The 18800-nt window shown below is 40.1% G+C and overlaps 1 protein-coding gene across 1 annotated transcript in view; it reads left to right on the top strand.

The window, feature by feature from the left end:
• The window catches only part of EPDR1 (ependymin related 1), a 37691-nt gene extending 19680 nt beyond the window's left edge, over nucleotides 1–18011 (top strand). Inside the window, exons 2-3 of the mRNA XM_007981572.3 lie at nucleotides 14908–15116; nucleotides 16271–18011. Of these exons, the coding sequence (XP_007979763.1) occupies nucleotides 14908–15116; nucleotides 16271–16467 (406 nt within the window). The 3' untranslated portion in view covers nucleotides 16468–18011. The remainder of the gene's footprint in view (nucleotides 1–14907; nucleotides 15117–16270) is intronic.
• Nucleotides 18012–18800: the final 789 nt, after the last annotated feature.

Raw genomic sequence — 18800 nt, 5'->3', positions numbered from 1 at the left:
ATTGCTAGCACAGCCGTCTGTGATCTACCGGCAAGGCAGCAGCGAGGCTGGGGGAGGGGCGCCCGCCATTGCTGAGGCTTAAGTAGGTAAACAAAGCTGCTGGGAAGCTCGAACTGGGTGGAGCTCACAGCAGCTCAAGGAAACCTGCCTGTCTCTGTAGACTCCACCTCTGGGGACAGGGCACAGTAAATAATAACAAACGCAGCAGCTCTGCAGACGCAAACGACTCTGTCTGACAGCTTTGAAGAGAGCAGTGGATCTCCCAACACGGAGGTTGAGATCTGAGAAGTGACAGACTCCCTGCTCAAGTGGGTCCCTGACCCCTGAGTAGCCTAACTGGGAGACATCCCCCACTAGGGGCAGTCTGACACCCCACACCTCACAGGGTGGAGTACACCCCTGAGAGGAAGATTCCAAAGCAAGAATCAGACAGGTACACTCGCTGTTCAGAAATATTCTATCTTCTGCAGCCTCTGCTGCTGATACCCAGGCAAACAGGGTCTGGAGTGGACCTCAAGCAATCTCCTACAGCTACAACCTACAGCTGAGGATCCTGACTGTTAGAAGGAAAGCTATCAAACAGGAAGGACACCTACACCAAAACCCCATCAGTACATCACCATCATCAAAGACCAGAGGCAGATAAAACCACAAAGATGGGGAAAAAGCAGGGCAGAAAAGCTGGAAATTCAAAAAATAAGAGCGCATCTCCCCCGGCAAAGGAGCGCAGCTCATCGCCAGCAACGGATCAAAGCTGGACGGAGAATGACTTCGACGAGATGAGAGAAGAAGGCTTCAGTCCATCAAATTTCTCAGAGCTAAAGGAGGAATTACGTACCCAGCGCAAAGAAACTAAAAATCTTGAAAAAAAAGTGGAAGAATTGATGGCTAGAGTAATTAATGCAGAGAAGCTCACAAACGAAATGAAAGAGACGAAAACCATGGCACGAGAAATACGTGACAAATGCACAAGCTTCAGTAACCGTCTCGATCAACTGGAAGAAAGAATGTCAGCGATGGAGGATCAAATGAATGAAATGAAGCGAGAAGAGAAACCAAAAGAAAAAAGAAGAAAAAGAAATGAACAAAGCCTGCAAGAAGTATGGGATTATGTAAAAAGACCAAATCTACGTCTGATTGGGGTGCCTGAAAGTGAGGGGGAAAATGGAACCAAGTTGGAAAACACTCTTCAGGATATCATCCAGGAGAACTTCCCCAACCTAGTAGAGCAGGCCAACATTCAAATCCAGGAAATACAGAGAACACCACAAAGATACTCCTCGAGAAGAGCAACTCCAAGACACATAATTGCCAGATTCACCAAAGTTGAAATGAAGGAAAAAATCTTAAGGGCAGCCAGAGAGAAAGGTCGGGTTACCCACAAAGGGAAGCCCATCAGACTAACAGCAGATCTCTCGGCAGAAACTCTTCAAGCCAGAAGAGAGTGGGGGCCAATATTCAACATTCTTAAAGAAAAGAATTTTAAACCCAGAATTTTATATCCAGCCAAACTAAGTTTCATAAGTGAAGGAGAAATAAAATCCTTTACAGATAAGCAAATGCTTAGAGATTTTGTCACCACTAGGCCTGCCTTACAAGAGACCCTGAAGGAAGCACTAAACATGGAAAGGAACAACCGGTACCAGCCATTGCAAAAACATGCCAAAATGTAAAGACCATCAAGGCTAGGAAGAAACTGCATCAACTAACGAGCAAAATAACCAGTTAATATCATAATGGCAGGATCAAGTTCACACATAACAATCTTAACCTTAAATGTAAATGGACTAAATGCTCCAATTAAAAGACACAGACTGGCAAACTGGATAAAGAGTCAAGACCCATCAGTCTGCTGTATTCAGGAGACCCATCTCACACGCAGAGACATACATAGGCTCAAAATAAAGGGATGGAGGAAGATTTACCAAGCTAATGGAGAACAAAAAAAAGCGGGGGTTGCAATACTAGTCTCTGATAAAACAGACTTTAAACCATCAAAGATCAAAAGAGACAAAGAAGGCCATTACATAATGGTAAAGGGATCGATTCAACAGGAAGAGCTAACTATCCTAAATATATATGCACCCAATACAGGAGCACCCAGATTCATAAAGCAAGTCCTTAGAGACTTACAAAGAGACTTAGACTCCCATACAATAATAATGGGAGACTTCAACACTCCACTGTCAACATTAGACAGATCAACGAGACAGAAAGTTAATAAGGATATCCAGGAATTGAACTCATCTCTGCAGCAAGCAGACCTAATAGACATCTATAGAACTCTCCACCCCAAATCAACAGAATATACATTCTTCTCAGCACCACATCGTACTTACTCCAAAATTGACCACGTAATTGGAAGTAAAGCACTCCTCAGCAAATGTACAAGAACAGAAATTATAACAAACTGTCTCTCAGACCACAGTGCAATCAAATTAGAACTCAGGACTAAGAAACTCAATCAAAACCGCTCAACTACATGGAAACTGAACAACCTGCTCCTGAATGACTACTGGGTACATAACGAAATGAAGGCAGAAATAAAGATGTTCTTTGAAACCAATGAGAACAAAGATACAACATACCAGAATCTCTGGGACACATTTAAAGCAGTGTGTAGAGGGAAATTTATAGCACTAAATGCCCACAAGAGAAAGCAGGAAAGATCTAAAATTGACACTCTAACATCGCAATTAAAAGAACTAGAGAAGCAAGAGCAAACACATTCGAAAGCTAGCAGAAGGCAAGAAATAACTAAGATCAGAGCAGAACTGAAGGAGATAGAGACACAAAAAACCCTCCAAAAAATCAATGAATCCAGGAGTTGGTTTTTTGAAAAGATCAACAAAATTGACAGACCACTAGCAAGACTAATAAAGAAGAAAAGAGAGAAGAATCAAATCGACGCAATTAAAAATGATAAAGGGGATATCACCACCGACCCCACAGAAATACAAACTACCATCAGAGAATACTATAAACACCTCTACGCAAATAAACTGGAAAATCTAGAAGAAATGGATAATTTCCTGGACACTTACACTCTTCCAAGACTAAACCAGGAAGAAGTTGAATCCCTGAATAGACCAATAGTAGGCTCTGAAATTGAGGCAATAATTAATAGCCTACCAACCAAAAAAAGTCCAGGACCAGATGGATTCACAGCTGAATTCTACCAGAGGTACAAGGAGGAGCTGGTACCATTCCTTCTGAAACTATTCCAATCAATAGAAAAAGAGGGAATCCTCCCTAACTCATTTTATGAGGCCAACATCATCCTGATACCAAAGCCTGGCAGAGACACAACAAAAAAAGAGAATTTTAGACCAATATCCCTGATGAACATCGATGCAAAAATCCTCAATAAAATACTGGCAAATCGGATTCAGCAGCACATCAAAAAGCTTATCCACCATGATCAAGTGGGCTTCATCCCTGGGATGCAAGGCTGGTTCAACATTCGCAAATCAATAAACATAATCCAGCATATAAACAGAACCAAAGACAAGAACCACATCATTATCTCAATAGATGCAGAAAAGGCTTTTGACAAAATTCAACAGCCCTTCATGCTAAAAACGCTCAATAAATTCGGTATTGATGGAACGTACCTCAAAATCATAAGAGCTATTTATGACAAACCCACAGCCAATATCATACTGAATGGGCAAAAACTGGAAAAATTCCCTTTGAAAACTGGCACAAGACAGGGATGCCCTCTCTCACCACTCCTATTCAACATAGTGTTGGAAGTTCTGGCTAGGGCAATCAGGCAAGAGAAAGAAATCAAGGGGATTCAGTTAGGAAAAGAAGAAGTCAAATTGTCCCTGTTTGCAGACGACATGATTGTATATTTAGAAAACCCCATTGTCTCAGCCCAAAATCTCCTTAAGCTGATCAGCAACTTCAGCAAAGTCTCAGGATACAAAATTAATGTGCAAAAATCACAAGCATTCTTATACACCAGTGACAGTCAAACAGAGAGCCAAATCAGGAATGAACTTCCATTCACAATTGCTTCAAAGAGAATAAAATACCTAGGAATCCAACTTACAAGGGATGTAAAGGACCTCTTCAAGGAGAACTACAAACCACTGCTCAGTGAAATCAAAGAGGACACAAACAAATGGAAGAACATACCATGCTCATGGATAGGAAGAATCAATATCGTGAAAATGGCCATACTGCCCAAGGTAATTTATAGATTCAATGCCATCCCCATCAAGCTACCAATGAGCTTCTTCACAGAATTGGAAAAAACTGCTTTAAAGTTCATATGGAACCAAAAAAGAGCCCGCATCTCCAAGACAATCCTAAGTCAAAAGAACAAAGCTGGAGGCATCACGCTACCTGACTTCAAACTATACTACAAGGCTACAGTAACCAAAACAGCATGGTACTGGTACCAACACAGAGATATAGACCAATGGAACAGAACAGAGTCCTCAGAAATAATACCACACATCTACAGCCATCTGATCTTTGACAAACCTGAGAGAAACAAGAAATGGGGAAAGGATTCCCTATTTAATAAATGGTGCTGGGAAAACTGGCTAGCCATAAGTAGAAAGCTGAAACTGGATCCTTTCCTTACTCCTTATACGAAAATTAATTCAAGATGGATTAGAGACTTAAATGTTAGACCTAATACCATAAAAATCCTAGAGGAAAACCTAGGTAGTACCATTCAGGACATAGGCATGGGCAAAGACTTCATGTCTAAAACACCAAAAGCAACGGCAACAAAAGCCAAAATTGACAAATGGGATCTCATCAAACTAAAGAGCTTCTGCACAGCAAAAGAAACTACCATCAGAGTGAACAGGCAACCTACACAATGGGAGAAAATTTTTGCAATCTACTCATCTGACAAAGGGCTAATATCCAGAACCTACAAAGAACTCAAACAAATCTACAAGAAAAAAACAAACAACCCCATCCAAAAGTGGGCAAAGGATATGAACAGACATTTCTCAAAAGAAGACATTCATACAGCCAACAGACACATGAAAAAATGCTCATCATCACTGGCCATCAGAGAAATGCAAATCAAAACCACAATGAGATACCATCTCACACCAGTTAGAATGGCGATCATTCAAAAGTCAGGAAACAACAGGTGCTGGAGAGGATGTGGAGAAATAGGAACACTTTTACACTGTTGGTGGGATTGTAAACTAGTTCAACCATTATGGAAAACAGTATGGCGATTCCTCAAGGATCTAGAACTAGATGTACCATATGACCCAGCCATCCCATTACTGGGTATATACCCAAAGGATTATAAATTATGCTGCTATAAGGACACATGCACACGTATGTTTATTGCAGCACTATTCACAATAGCAAAGACTTGGAATCAACCCAAATGTCCATCAGTGACAGATTGGATTAAGAAAATGTGGCACATATACACCATGGAATACTATGCAGCCATAAAAAAGGATGAGTTTGTGTCCTTTGTAGGGACATGGATGCAGCTGGAAACCATCATTCTTAGCAAACTATCACAAGAACAGAAAACCAAACACCGCATGTTCTCACTCGTAGGTGGGAACTGAACAATGAGATCACTTGGACTCGGGAAGGGGAACATCACACACCGGGGCCTATCATGGGGAGGGGGGAGGGGGGAGGGATTGCATTGGGAGTTATACCTGATGTAAATGACGAGTTGATGGGTGCAGCACACCAACATGGCACAAGTATACATATGTAGCAAACCTGCACGTTGTGCACATGTACCCTACAACTTGAAGTTTAATAATAATAAATAAATTTAAAAAAAAAAAAAAAAAAAAAAAAAAAAAAAAAAAAACAAAAACCTAGTAGTCAGATACCATTTCTTACTCCTCAGATTAGCACAAATTTAAGTTTGACGACATGCTCTGTTGGCAGGACTATAAAGAAAAAAGGCACTATAATATAATGCTGATAGGAATGCAAAATAGTACAACCCTGTGGAGAGAAATCTGGTAATATTTAACAAAACCACAAATACTTTTACCTTTTGACCTGGTAATTCCACATCTAATAATTTACCCTGAACATACGACTCGAAAACAGCACAACACAAGGTCACTATTTTTGTTAATATCAAAGGAATAGAAACAACTCAATGTTTATTGGTGGAAGACTGGCTAAATAAATAATGATATTAGCTCACAGTAAATTTATATGGCCATAAAAAAATGAGGATAGTCTCTAGGCATTAGTGGGGAATGGAGAAAGCAAGATGCAAAAAGGTCTATATAGCATGCTACTCTTTCTGTAAAGAAGAGGAGAAAATAATAATTCACATATGTATTTGCTTATTTTTTGACAGACATGCAGGAAAAACAAAATGGAAGCAGTTGAAAAGTGTTATCTATAAGGAGCATGAGGAATGGGGAAGAGGAGATAGGAATGGAAGAGGAACTTGCCTCAATGTACCATTTTCTGTCATTTTGAGTTTTGAAATATGAAAATTTTTACGTATTTAAATAATAAAGTCAGAGAGGAAAAGTGTGAAGTCCCTGAATTGGGAACAAACTAAAACAAAGGAACCTAATGATCTATCAATCTGGAAACATAACCACACAGAGAATAGGCTTATTCTAAGTAAATTTTTGACACAATACTGACTCTCGATACTAGGGAATTATATTCTAAGGATAAGAAGAACTACAATGAAATCTTAAACTTCACTTGGCAATTTTATTATTTATAATAGTTTTGAAGTTATTATTTCAAAATTATAGAATAAAGCAAATAAATGTTTTTGTTAATGTTTTTAGGAAGCATGATTTTGATTTTAAGAGAAAAGATATATAAATACAAAAAATAGGGGAAAAACCTGTAATGTTAATTTAAATGGAAAATATCTGTATGAATTCATGAGTTTTTTTTTTAATTGGAAACTCTAACCACTGAAAAGCGTTCAAAGCAATGACATCTCAATGGCAATGAGCACATCTAGTGCCCTGATGTCAGTTTCTAAGTTGTTTCCCCACTAAGGGTAACTAGAGTTTTTTAGAGAAATGCCTGATTTCAGATCTGGGGCAGGGAAAGTTCCAGGTTAGCCTGTGCCACCTTGTGTCATAGAACATCAGAAAGCACTCAGAGACCAATAGGATTATGTCAGAAGATACATACACCAACTTGAAGGAGCTCCCTCTGACCAAATTTGGGCAAATTTTAGCATCAAAAGGAATAATGACTTTAATTGTTTGTCCTACATTGAATAAATAATAAATCCATGACTCCAGTGTGGTACTCAGTAGATTAAGATAGATGGATGTCATTTACTATACAATTGGTACTATGATCCCAACTCCCAGTGAAATAATTGATTCAGGAAATGGTTTTACCTAAAACCATTAGGTGATAGTTATTGGGTAATACAACATTTCCAACATCACAAAGTATCACTCATCAATTACTTGCCAATTGCAAAAGGAAACACTTTTATAACAGATATCTAGAGTTACCATATAACTTGGTGATCAAAGTTAGCAGCATTAATAGTGGGAAGGTACATCACCTGTCTTCAGATATGATAAAGTCTGAAGTGTACAACCTCACCAATGATATGTTGTTTACAAATATCTTGGACCTCAAATAAAAAAGAGCCTTTAGACTTCATATCCCTTTCATAAGAATGGCAAAAGCTCAAAAAGCAATTTAAATGACACCATAAGGAAACTGCCAAAAAAAACCCACAATGTGGAATATCTGCAAACCTGAACTCTTCAAAGAGTCAATGTCACGTTGGAAAATAAAAAGGTAGGAGTACTGCTCCAGATTTTTGATAGAGACATAACCAAATATAATGCTTGAACTTTAATTGGACTCTGATTTGAAAAACCAACTTTAAGATGTATTTGGGGCACCACTTGAATATGCAGCAGATATCAGGGAATGAATTTTTATTTCTAAGATACAATCCTATTGGGACCATGTGGCAGAAGCTCTTGTTTTAAGGAAATACTTAGAAAAATAGAAAAAATACAGTAAAATATAGAGGATTGTTGAGCCTAGGAGGCAGACATAAAAGTGGTCATTATACTAGTTCTTCAACTGTTCTGCATATTTAAAATATTTTATGATAAAAATTAGAAAAATTAGATTTATCTTTTCACTTAAAAGATTAACAAGGGCAAATTGTTGAATTTAAAATGCATGGTTAGAAAACAAATAAATAGGTACTCATTTGCGTAAAATGAGTAGAGTACATATTGAAAAATCGATGCAATGTTTGTACACCTATGTTTATAGCAGCATTTTTCACAGTAGCCCAAATTAGGAAACACCTAGGAATCCATTAGTGGATGAATGGATAAATGAAATATGGTGTATACATACAGTGGGATGTTATTCAGCCTTAAAAAGGAACGAAATGCCAACACATGCTCCAGCGCAGATAAACTCTGAAGATATTATATTAACTGAAAAGAACAAATATTGTGTGATTCCACTTACATGAGCTATGTAGAGTAGCCAAACTCATAGAATGGTGGTTGCCAGGAGTTGGGGAGAGGGAGGAATGGATTATTATTGTTTAATGGATATAGAGTTTCAATTTTGCAAGAGTTCTGGAGACTGATGTACCACAATGTGAATATATTTAACATTACTGAACTGTACACTTAAAAATGGCTAAGATGGTATATTTTTGTCATGTGCATCTTGCCACAATTAAAACATAAAAAATTAGATATAAAAATTAAGATGTACATAAAGATATATTTAGAAGACTATATGTCCAGACACATGTACAGAGTTGTTATTTCTGCAAATTAGAGTTTCTGGGCAATTTTTGCTTCCCTTTCCATCCCTAGATTGTTTTCATTTTTTTATATTGATCATGAATCCATTTTACTAAAAAAAAAAACTATTTTCAAAAGCAAGAAAACTTCCCCAGATTTTTAGTGTTTCAGAAAACATGGTGATGCAAGAGCCTACTTTTAGGGAAATGGATTTGCAGGAAACAATGAAAATTGTCAGTGTAACCTGAGAATTTTATTAAAAGCAGCAAAAATCCTTTGTCCCATATGGTGAGAAGCAAAACAGGCTGCTGGCCCGTCCTGTGTGTTGTGGTTGCCGTGGAGAGCTTGGCCTTCTGACCCTTTGGCGGGGCCTAGCCAACCTGACCTTGCTCACAGCTGAGGCTCAGCAGCAGCAGGGCCTTTGTGGGAACTCGCCTGCCCCTCCCAGTGAACTGTGCTTTGCTTGGTGCCTGGCCAGGAAGGAGGCAAAGTTTGCCTGCTGTTGTTGACCTGGGCTGGTCTGCCTCCCTGTCTCACCTTGCTTGACTGTGCCCCAGCGGGGGCGTTGGTGCCTCTCATCTCACAATTGCCTCTGTGACAGAGCCAGGCTTTGATCTCACCTCCAGGAATCCAGTTCCTCTCAAAGTCTGTTAATCCCTTGGGTCCACGGGTTATTCCCGTACAGCATCCCCACTCTGATTACTCATCTCAACCGTGGCTGATCTCTGCATTTTGACCTTTGGTCCCTGTCAGGCCACAGGCCCTGTATTCTATTTGTGATGGAAAGACTTATGTCCTAACTGTTAATATGTTCACATAAACATACACACCATTACAGTATCATTAAAATGTTTTCTAAAATTTATCATAAAGCAGTACTAGCATTTATATCCACATGGGATTTTGAAAACAAATAAATTATATAGTTCTATTTTGTTTTCCATTAATTTATTATTTTCAGTTTAACTTAAGGTACAGTCAACATAACCTCAATATCAGATGATGTCTACTTTTTAAAAAAGTAAATATTTTGAAAACATAGAAAAGTACAGAGAATACCAAAACGAACACTTGTGTTCAGACCACCCAGATTTAACAAACGTTAACATTTTGTAGTGATTGTTCCGGGTCTAGAATTTTCATTTTAAAATTAAATTTTCCTTCTGTATGTGGGCAGAGCTGGCCTCAGGGAAACAGTGAAGCTGTGATATTCCCTCCCTGCTGTCCCCTGCCCTTCTGTTGCAGGTGACTGACCAGGCGTCTGTGGCCCTTGGTGGCACACAGGGCCATGCCAGGCCTTTCCCAGCACAGCTGTGTTGGCAGCTGCTCCCTGGGGTTCTCCTTGGAGTGCTGGAGTCCTCGATTCTATCAGAAATGATAGAACTGAGTAGTATAAAAAACTGCAAGCCAAAAAAGGAAGGAAAGTTTATTAGAACAAAGGAAGCTTATTGTAACTCTGTAAGTGGGGGCGCTCCAAGTATCTCAGGAAAAAAGGGCATCCAGGAAATGAACAACTGTTGGAATCCCAGTTTGCTAGTGCTTCTCTCTGCTTCATTCTTTAATCCTATTCCATTTGCATTTTGTAAAATAGCCTCCCTCAGCTTCTCAGTTTACATGTCATATGTTCAGTCACATAAAAGGCTGACTATTAGACCTTGGTCGCAATGACACAGGTCAAGAGGAAAGAATCTCATTGTCTCATTTCTGTCTAGTAAACTCTGGTGAGGGAGGCAAATATGAGGCTAGAATGACGTGTATGACAAATATGAGGCAAGGATGACTGTATTAGTCTGTTCTGCTGCTGCTAATAAGGACATACCTGAGACTGGGTAATTTATAAAGGAAAGAGGTTTAATGGATTCACAGTGGCAAAAGATGAAGGAAGAGCAAAGGGACTTCTTACATGGTGGCAGGCAAGACAGAGCTTATGCAGGGGAATTCCCATTTATAAAACCATCACACCTCGTGAGACTTATTCACTACCAGGAGAAAAGCATGGGAAAGACCCGTTCCCATGATTCAGTTACCTCCCCCCAGGTCCCGCCCATGACACATGAGAATTATTGGAGCTACAATTCAAGATGACATTTGGGTGGGGACACAGTCAAACTATGTTAATGACACTTCTGTGATCCTGTGGATTTGGCGATGATCTCAAGAAGGAAACCCCCTCTCCTGCACGTGGCTACACACTCTCCAGGGAACAATCATTGCAGTCTGAGAAGCACACAATACGGATATCAGCAAAAGCTAGGAATGCCTTTCTAGCCCAGATGCCTAGCACTGGGGAAAGCACAAGATACTGCTGGTGGTGAGGAGAACAATGAAGACAATTTTGGGTGGCCCACTTGTCATTAAAAGTATCATAGAACAAGATTTGTGTATGTACAACAATTCCCACATTTACAAATGAACAATGCTCTAAGAGTTGGGTTAATGTTGCTGTGTTTCTTCAGCCAGTGCTTACGCTCTGCTGTGCCAGCGATTTAGCTGGTTATGAGAAAACAGTGACAATACAACTCCAAACTTTTTCAAAGGGCTAACAGTGTTATGTTGACCCTCCATGCATATTATAAAAAATTAGCTCCATTTTTGAACAATATCTCATAAAATGCACACTTATATTTCTTTCTATATTCATTCTCACTTCTAAAAGTATGTATCTGGGTTATTTTTACCCTCGTAAGCCATTTCAAATCTTTTCTGAAATAAGCAAGATACATATAAATGTGTAAAATGATGTCATGTTTATATTTCCATACTATCTCATAGAAATCTGAAGCATACGGCTACTAATAATACATTGATGTGCTTCATAATGACGTGTCAGTCAATGAAGGATCACATATACAATGGTGGTCCCATGAGATTACAATGGAGCTGAAAAATTCTATTGCCTAGCGACCTCATAGCCATAGTATGTGATAGCGCAATGCATTACTCACATGTCTGGGGTGATGGTGGTGTAAACAAACCTACTGTGCTGCCAGTTGTATACAATTCTAGCGTATAAGTAATTACTATATTATGCTTTTTTTTTTTCTTCAACTTTTACTGTAAGTCAGGGGTACATGTGCAGGATGTGCAAATTTGTTACGCAAGTGAATGTGTGCCATGGTGTTTTGCTGCACAGATCACCCCATCACCTAGGTACTGAGCCCAGCATCCATTAGCTATTCTTGATGATCTCGCTCCCCCAGGCTCTACCAACAAGCCCCAGTGTGTGTTGCTCCCCTCATGTGTCCATTTGTTCTCATCATTCAGCTCCCACTTATAAGTGAGAACATGTGGTATTTGCTTTTCTGTTTCTGCATTAATTTGCTGAGGATAATGGCTTCCAACTCCACTTATGTGCCTGCAAAGGACATGATCTTGTTCCTTTTTATGGCTGCATAGTATTCTGTGGTGTATATGTAGCACATTTTCTTTATCCACATTTTCAGTCTCTCATTGATGGCATTTAGGTTGATTCCATGTCTTTTGCTATTGTGAATAGTGCTGCAATGAACATAGGCATGCATATATCTTTAGAATAGAATGATATATATTCCTTGGGGTATATACACAGTAATGGGATTGTTGGGTTGATGGTATTTCTCGTTCTAGGTCTTTGAGGAATTGCCACACTGTCTTCCACAGTGGTTGAATTAATTTATACTCCCATCAACAGTGTAAAAGTGTTCCTTTTTCTCCACAACCTCACCAGCATCTGTTGTTTTTTGATTTTTTAGTAATAGTCATTCTGACTGGCATGAGATGGTATCTTTTTGTGGTTTTGATGTGCATTTCTCTAATGATCAGTGATGTTGAGCTTTTTTTCGTATGGTTTTTGGCCACATGAATATAATTACTATATTATACTTTTATCATTACTTTAGAATGTGCTATCACTTACATAAAAGATAACTGTGAAACTGCCTCAGGCAGGTCCTTCAGGAGTATCCAGAAGAAAACATTGTTATCACAGGAGGTGACAGCTCCATGCATGTTACTGGCCCTGAAGGCCTTCCAGTGGGACAAGGTGTGGGAGTGAAAGAGGGTGATACTGATGATCCTGAGCTTGTGTAGGCCTGGCTAATATCTGTGTTTGTGTCGTAATTTTTAACACAAAAGTTTTTTTAAAAATAAAGTAAATTTTAAAATAGAAAAAAGCATATTGAATAAGGACGTAAAGAAAGAAAATATTTTTGTATAGCTGTGCAATGTGTGTTTTAAGCTGTCTTACTACAAAAGAGTCAAAGAGTTAAAAAATATATATATATAAAGTTAAAAAGTTACAGGAAGCTAAAATTAATGTATTGTTGAAGAAAAGAAAATATTTTTTATAAATTTAGTGTAACCTAAGTGTACAATGTTTATAAAACATACAGTAGTATATAGTAATGTCCTAGGCCTTCACATTCTCTCACTACTCACTCACTCACTCACCTACCCAGAGCAACTTCCAGTCCTGTAAGCTCCATTCATGGCAAGTACCCTATACATGTGTACCATTTTTTATCTTTTATCCCATAATTTTACTGCACCTTTTCTATGTTTAGATACACAAATCCTTACCATTGTGTTTCAGTTGCCTCCAGTATTTAGTGCAGTCGCATGCAGTACAGGTTTGGACCCTGGGAGCAGTAGACCATACCGTGTAGCCTTGGTGTGTAGTAGGCTGTACCATCCAGGTTTGTGTAACTGCACTCTATGATGTTTGTTCAATGATGAAGTGACCTAATGATACATTTCTCAGAACATAAGCTTATCATGAAGTGATGCATGACTGTGTTTTGACTATAAAGACAGTAACCCTTTATAACATTTTTTTCTGAAGAAAACAATTTTTAAGCTGAGGCTTGGGATGGAGAGCACACGTCCTCCCTGAAGCCTCCTCTAGTGCATTGGGTCTCATGAGCCACAGATCATTTGTAGACGATTTTTATTTGCTGATGAAAAGTCACCTCTCTAGGCTCTTCAGCCCTCAAGTGTTGCAGCTTTCACTTTCTGAGGTCACGGCTGCAAGACACACTTTGCTTGACCAGCAGCTGCGGCCTGAGATTTGGATTGACAGTGAAATGCATAGAAACATAGCAGGCTTCCCCCAACACCAAGATGGCTCAGCTTTAAGAAAGATACAGGACTGATGCCAAAGCAGCATGGCTGGTGACTCCTGGGCTCAGCCTCTGAATATCTCCCTGTCACTCCCCAGGAAGGTTGAGCAGGTAGTCATGGGAGGAGGCCGAGAGCATGGAGAGAAATTCAGCTGAGGGAGTCATTTCCTCTGGGGTCTCCTCAGCTTTTGTCCTTGCTCATCTCAGCCCCTGCAGGGTATGTGGGCTGCGCCCGTGCTGGATCAGCTATGTGCATCCAAGCCCCTTACTCATGACTACTCGGCAGTGGAGGCAGTGAGGCACAGGCACTCGGTCCATCCAGTCCTCAGTGCGTTCTTTTCCTACATTCAGTATACCCCCATAATTCCTTGACTGAGTGCTGCAAGAGAAACTGCACCAAACAAGAGGCAAGTCCTTCTGTGTCCCTGTGGGTAAACAAAAGTTCACAAACCAGCTGTTCAGCCAGGGCCACATCTTCACCATGTTTGTATGCTAAGCACAGGGTCTGGCACACACTAGGTCCTTGGTCAAAATTTGTCCAGCGAATATACAGTTTTGACTTTTTTTTTTTTTTTTTTTTTTTGATGGTGGACAGGATCTCACCCAGGATGTATGTAGTGCTGTGGCATGATCATGGCTCACTGCAGCTTTGACCTCCCAGGCTCAAGTGATCCTCTTACCTCAACCTCCCAAGTGGCTGGGACTACAGCTGTGCACTGCCATGTCTGGCTAATTTTTAAAATTTTTTTTCTAGAGACAGGGGTCTCACTATGTTGCCCAGGCCAGTCTCAAACTCCTGGGCTCAAATCAAACTCCCTCCTCGGCCTCCCAAAATGCTGGGATTACAGGGATGAGCCATCATGCTCGGCCTGACCTCTGAATTCTAATTTTTTCATATGCAGGTTGTTTCATGTGTCTAGTGTTTATAAATGTTAAGTGATTGCCAAGCAAGTAATTTCTTTCTATTTTAAAAGTAGTATCTGTCAAAGGTGTTGTGCTGTTAAAACGCACGATGATTGTAACATGAAGTCCCAAACTATTTCTTTCCATCTGTGTTTCAGATTATTTGAATATATTTTGCTGTATAAGGATGGAGTGATGTTTCAGATTGAGCAAGCCACCAAGCAGTGCTCGAAGATGACCCTGACAGAGCCCTGGGACCCTCTTGACATTCCTCAGAACTCCACCTTTGAAGACCAGTACTCCATCGGGGGTCCCCAGGAGCAGATTATGGTCCAGGAGTGGTCGGACAGAAAGTCAGCTAGATCCTGTAAGCGTTCAAAGGATCTAAGCATTGTATTCAGGATGCGTGATGGGAAAGAAGGTTTAAGTTCTTTAAGGAAGGTAGTTTTTAGGGAAATATTCGCTTGATTAAAATTTTTTTAAAGCCTCCACTTAGGTCTGCACGTTACTTTCCTCACTACGTGGCAATGGGATCTAAGCTTCATATTTGAAACACCTCAGCCTTCTAGTGCCACCTGCACCTCTCTGCCACTTTGACTCCTGTGAACTTAGCCTTGATTTTGACATTTTATGGTCACCCGGAGGTCTGTGATATGGAAGGCATATGCCTAAGACAGACATTTGAATCAGGTGCCTTCTTTTCTTTCCCCCACTTCCTACAGTTGCAGGGTTCAGACCTACTCCCATCATGATGAGTGTGCAAACCAGCCTGCTTTTATGTGAAGCCATTCTCTGCCCTGCTGCTGATATATGCCTATCCCAAGACAGCTTTAACCACACAGGCATTCATGCTGTGGAACACAGTATGGTGATTTCTCAAAAATTGAAAGATAAAACTGCCATATGACCCAGCAACTCCATATATATATATCTCTATATCCCAAATAATTGAACACAGAGACTCAAACAGATATTTGTACACCCATGTTCACAGCAGCATTATTCACAATTGCCAGAAGGTGGAAACCCAAATGTTCATCAACAGATAAATGGATAAACAAAATGTGGTATATTCATACAACAGAATATTATTCAGCCTTAAAAAGAAAGGAAACACCAGCACATGCTACAACCTGAGTAAACCTTGAGGACATAATGTTAAGAGAAACAATGCAGGCAGAAAATGGTAAATACAGAACAATCCCACTTACATGAGGCATGTAGAATCGTCAAATTCATAGAGACAGAAAATTGAATGGTGGGTTTCAAGAGCTGGGAGAAGAGGAATGGGAAGTTAGTGTTTGATGGAGACAGAGTTTCAGTTTGGGAAGATGGAAAAAAGTGCTGGAGATGGATGGTGCTGATGGTTGTTCAACAAGTGTGAATGTCCTCAAGGTCACCAAACACTTAAAAATGGTAAAATGGTAAATTTTATGTTATGTACATTTTGCCATCACAAGAAAAAATATGAACTTCTTGCCTGTCTTCTTTATTCAAAAGTCAACTTTTTTCCTCTTATAGATGAAACCTGGATTGGCATCTATACAGTCAAAGATTGCTATCCTGTCCAGGAAACCTTTACCAAAAACTACAGTGTGATATTGTCCACGCGGTTTTTTGACATCCAGCTGGGTATTAAAGACCCCTCGGTGTTTACCCCTCCAAGCACGTGCCAGATAGCCCAACTGGAGAAGATGAGCGAAGACTGCTCCTGGTGAACCTGCGCATAGGGAAGTGGCAGCATCGGTTGTCAGCCCCCTGTGGTCCCAGCTGGAAATAGATATGAGACTAGTCAAGATGAGAATGCTAATTGGAGAGAAATATAATTTCAGGAAGATGCACATTGATGTGGGGTTTTGATATGTCTGATTTTGACTACTCAAGCTATGTTAACAGAAGAAAATTGAATGGCGAGGGTGTGGCCATATGAGCTAACTGTGGCTAATATGGACACTTTGGGTATTTCTAATGCCTGTTCAGGGCTGGTTTTCTGCATGCACAGGTATATACACAGTGCAGTGCCATGCAAATAGGGAGGGGTCAGTAAGAGAAGTTTGTCTTGGCAGCAAGTATTTATTGTTGACATTATTCAGAATTGGTGGTGATAATAAAAAGCAGAGGGATTTTGGTCAATTTTATTATTAATTCTTAAGTTTCCTGCAGAGAATGCCCCCTTTACTGCTGCACCGGGGTGGGCATTGCTCCCACTGAGCCCTACTCCACCCTGCCCCTGCACTCCCTTGGTTGCCAAATAAATGATACCTTAAATCCCTTCCAGACTGAAGAATTGTATGGCATGACCCAATTGATATAAACATTTGGAAGGATATGAAAAGCTAAAATAGAAAGTAATTATTCCTCTAAAGAAACATTTTAAGCAAGACAGTTTAGAGAATCCTAATGTCTACACTGGTAAAGCGCGAGCCATGTAAGCTTCTTTTTTTGTCTATGCAAGAGTATTGATGTATGTGCTGAATCTTCAGAGACTTGTCAATACACAGGCACTATTCTAAAATAGCACTGAACTGGGAATCAGGAGACTATTGTCTCCTAAACCCAGGACTAGAGTTCCCTTGTACTCTCACTCCTTTGGTCATTAAATGCACTGGACTTGCCCTCGCTTTGGCCTTCCTAGAACGCTGCTTCATAACCTGTCTGTCTGACTTCTGCATCTCCTTCCATGTCAGCTCATTCACAAGAGCTGCTCCCAAGCCTGGATGAGTTGCACCTTGCATCTTGAGCATGCATTTCTCACAATAATTATTAAGCTGTGTGATAATTTCTGCTTTCAGAACATTGTCATCCATTATCTTGGCTGTGAGCTCCTTGGGTACGGGTACCTTGTATGTTTACTTTTATATCCCTAGCACCAAGCAAGTGCCTGGCACGTGGTCAGTGCCCTAAGTATATGTAGAGTGAAGAATGCCAGCCTCTCTTGTCCCTGGTTTCTTTATGTGTTAAATGTGGTTGAGTTTGTCCATTGCTAGGGAGAGACTTCCAGTAATAAAATTTACTATTCTAGGTTATTCTACTGTTATGTTTTATCTGCCCATTTATCTTTTTTAGTTACCAGGAGAAATGTATGACACCTATATTATGATGAAAACAATCTTATTACTCACAGTTTATCTATATTAAACAAATCTAATTGCATTTTAAAGCATTCTTTGATATTATTGCTTTTGTAATAAATATGGATAATCTTGGTTATAAGGGAGTTAAAACAATGCTCCAATAAATAAAGTGCTTCATGTGATCAAAATCAAATTTGTTATCCTCTCTCAAAAGCCTGCTCTCCTCTTACCTTCCCTAAACTCCAGTGTCCAGTTGCCAAGGCCAGAAGCTTTAAGTCATTTTTGACCTATTTGTCTGCCTCAGTCCTCACTGGCAGTCAATATTCCCGAGTCCCATCAAAATAGCTCTTAAAACTCCTGCCTCTTCTCCACTCCCTCAGCCACCACCCAGCTCTGGGCTCTTAACATCATTGGCCTTTGCAGGATCTTCACACTCTCTGTCCTTGCCCTGGTCTTTTTTTTTTCTAGAAGCCATCCTGTGTTCATTCATTCATTCATTCATTCGTTCACTTCATCAGTCAATTACAAGCCAGTACTAAGCACATGCTCCCTCCAGTGCCCATGCAGGTTCCTGGGGTCCCAGAGGATTGTGAAGTTTGGACATGAAGGCATCTGAACCACACAGACAGGGAAGAGTTTTGCAGCTGCATTCCAGCTGACCCAGTCTGTTAATGCCTTTATGACCATGTTTGCCCCAGTTCCTGTCTCCCCAACCACAGAATGATCCTCTCCTCTCCTCTCCAAGCTGCACATCTCCCCTCAGCCCTGGGACTTTGTCTTTGCCCATTGCAGGCCACAGCATTACTCAAAGAGAGAAGGAAACTCCTTTTATTTTATGGAGGCCCATGCAAAGTGGGTACGCTTTTGTTTTTCAGTTGGCCTGTTTTAGTTATTAAGCCACTTCACAGAAAGGAGTAAAAAGTTCAGAAGGATTTGACATCTGGTCAAATCTGATCTGATGGCGCCCTGCCTCTGTG

The sequence above is a fragment of the Chlorocebus sabaeus genome, chromosome 21 (assembly GCF_047675955.1).
Source record: "Chlorocebus sabaeus isolate Y175 chromosome 21, mChlSab1.0.hap1, whole genome shotgun sequence".
Classification (NCBI taxonomy): domain Eukaryota; kingdom Metazoa; phylum Chordata; class Mammalia; order Primates; family Cercopithecidae; genus Chlorocebus; species Chlorocebus sabaeus.
This window is presented reverse-complemented; position numbering and strand designations above follow the sequence as displayed.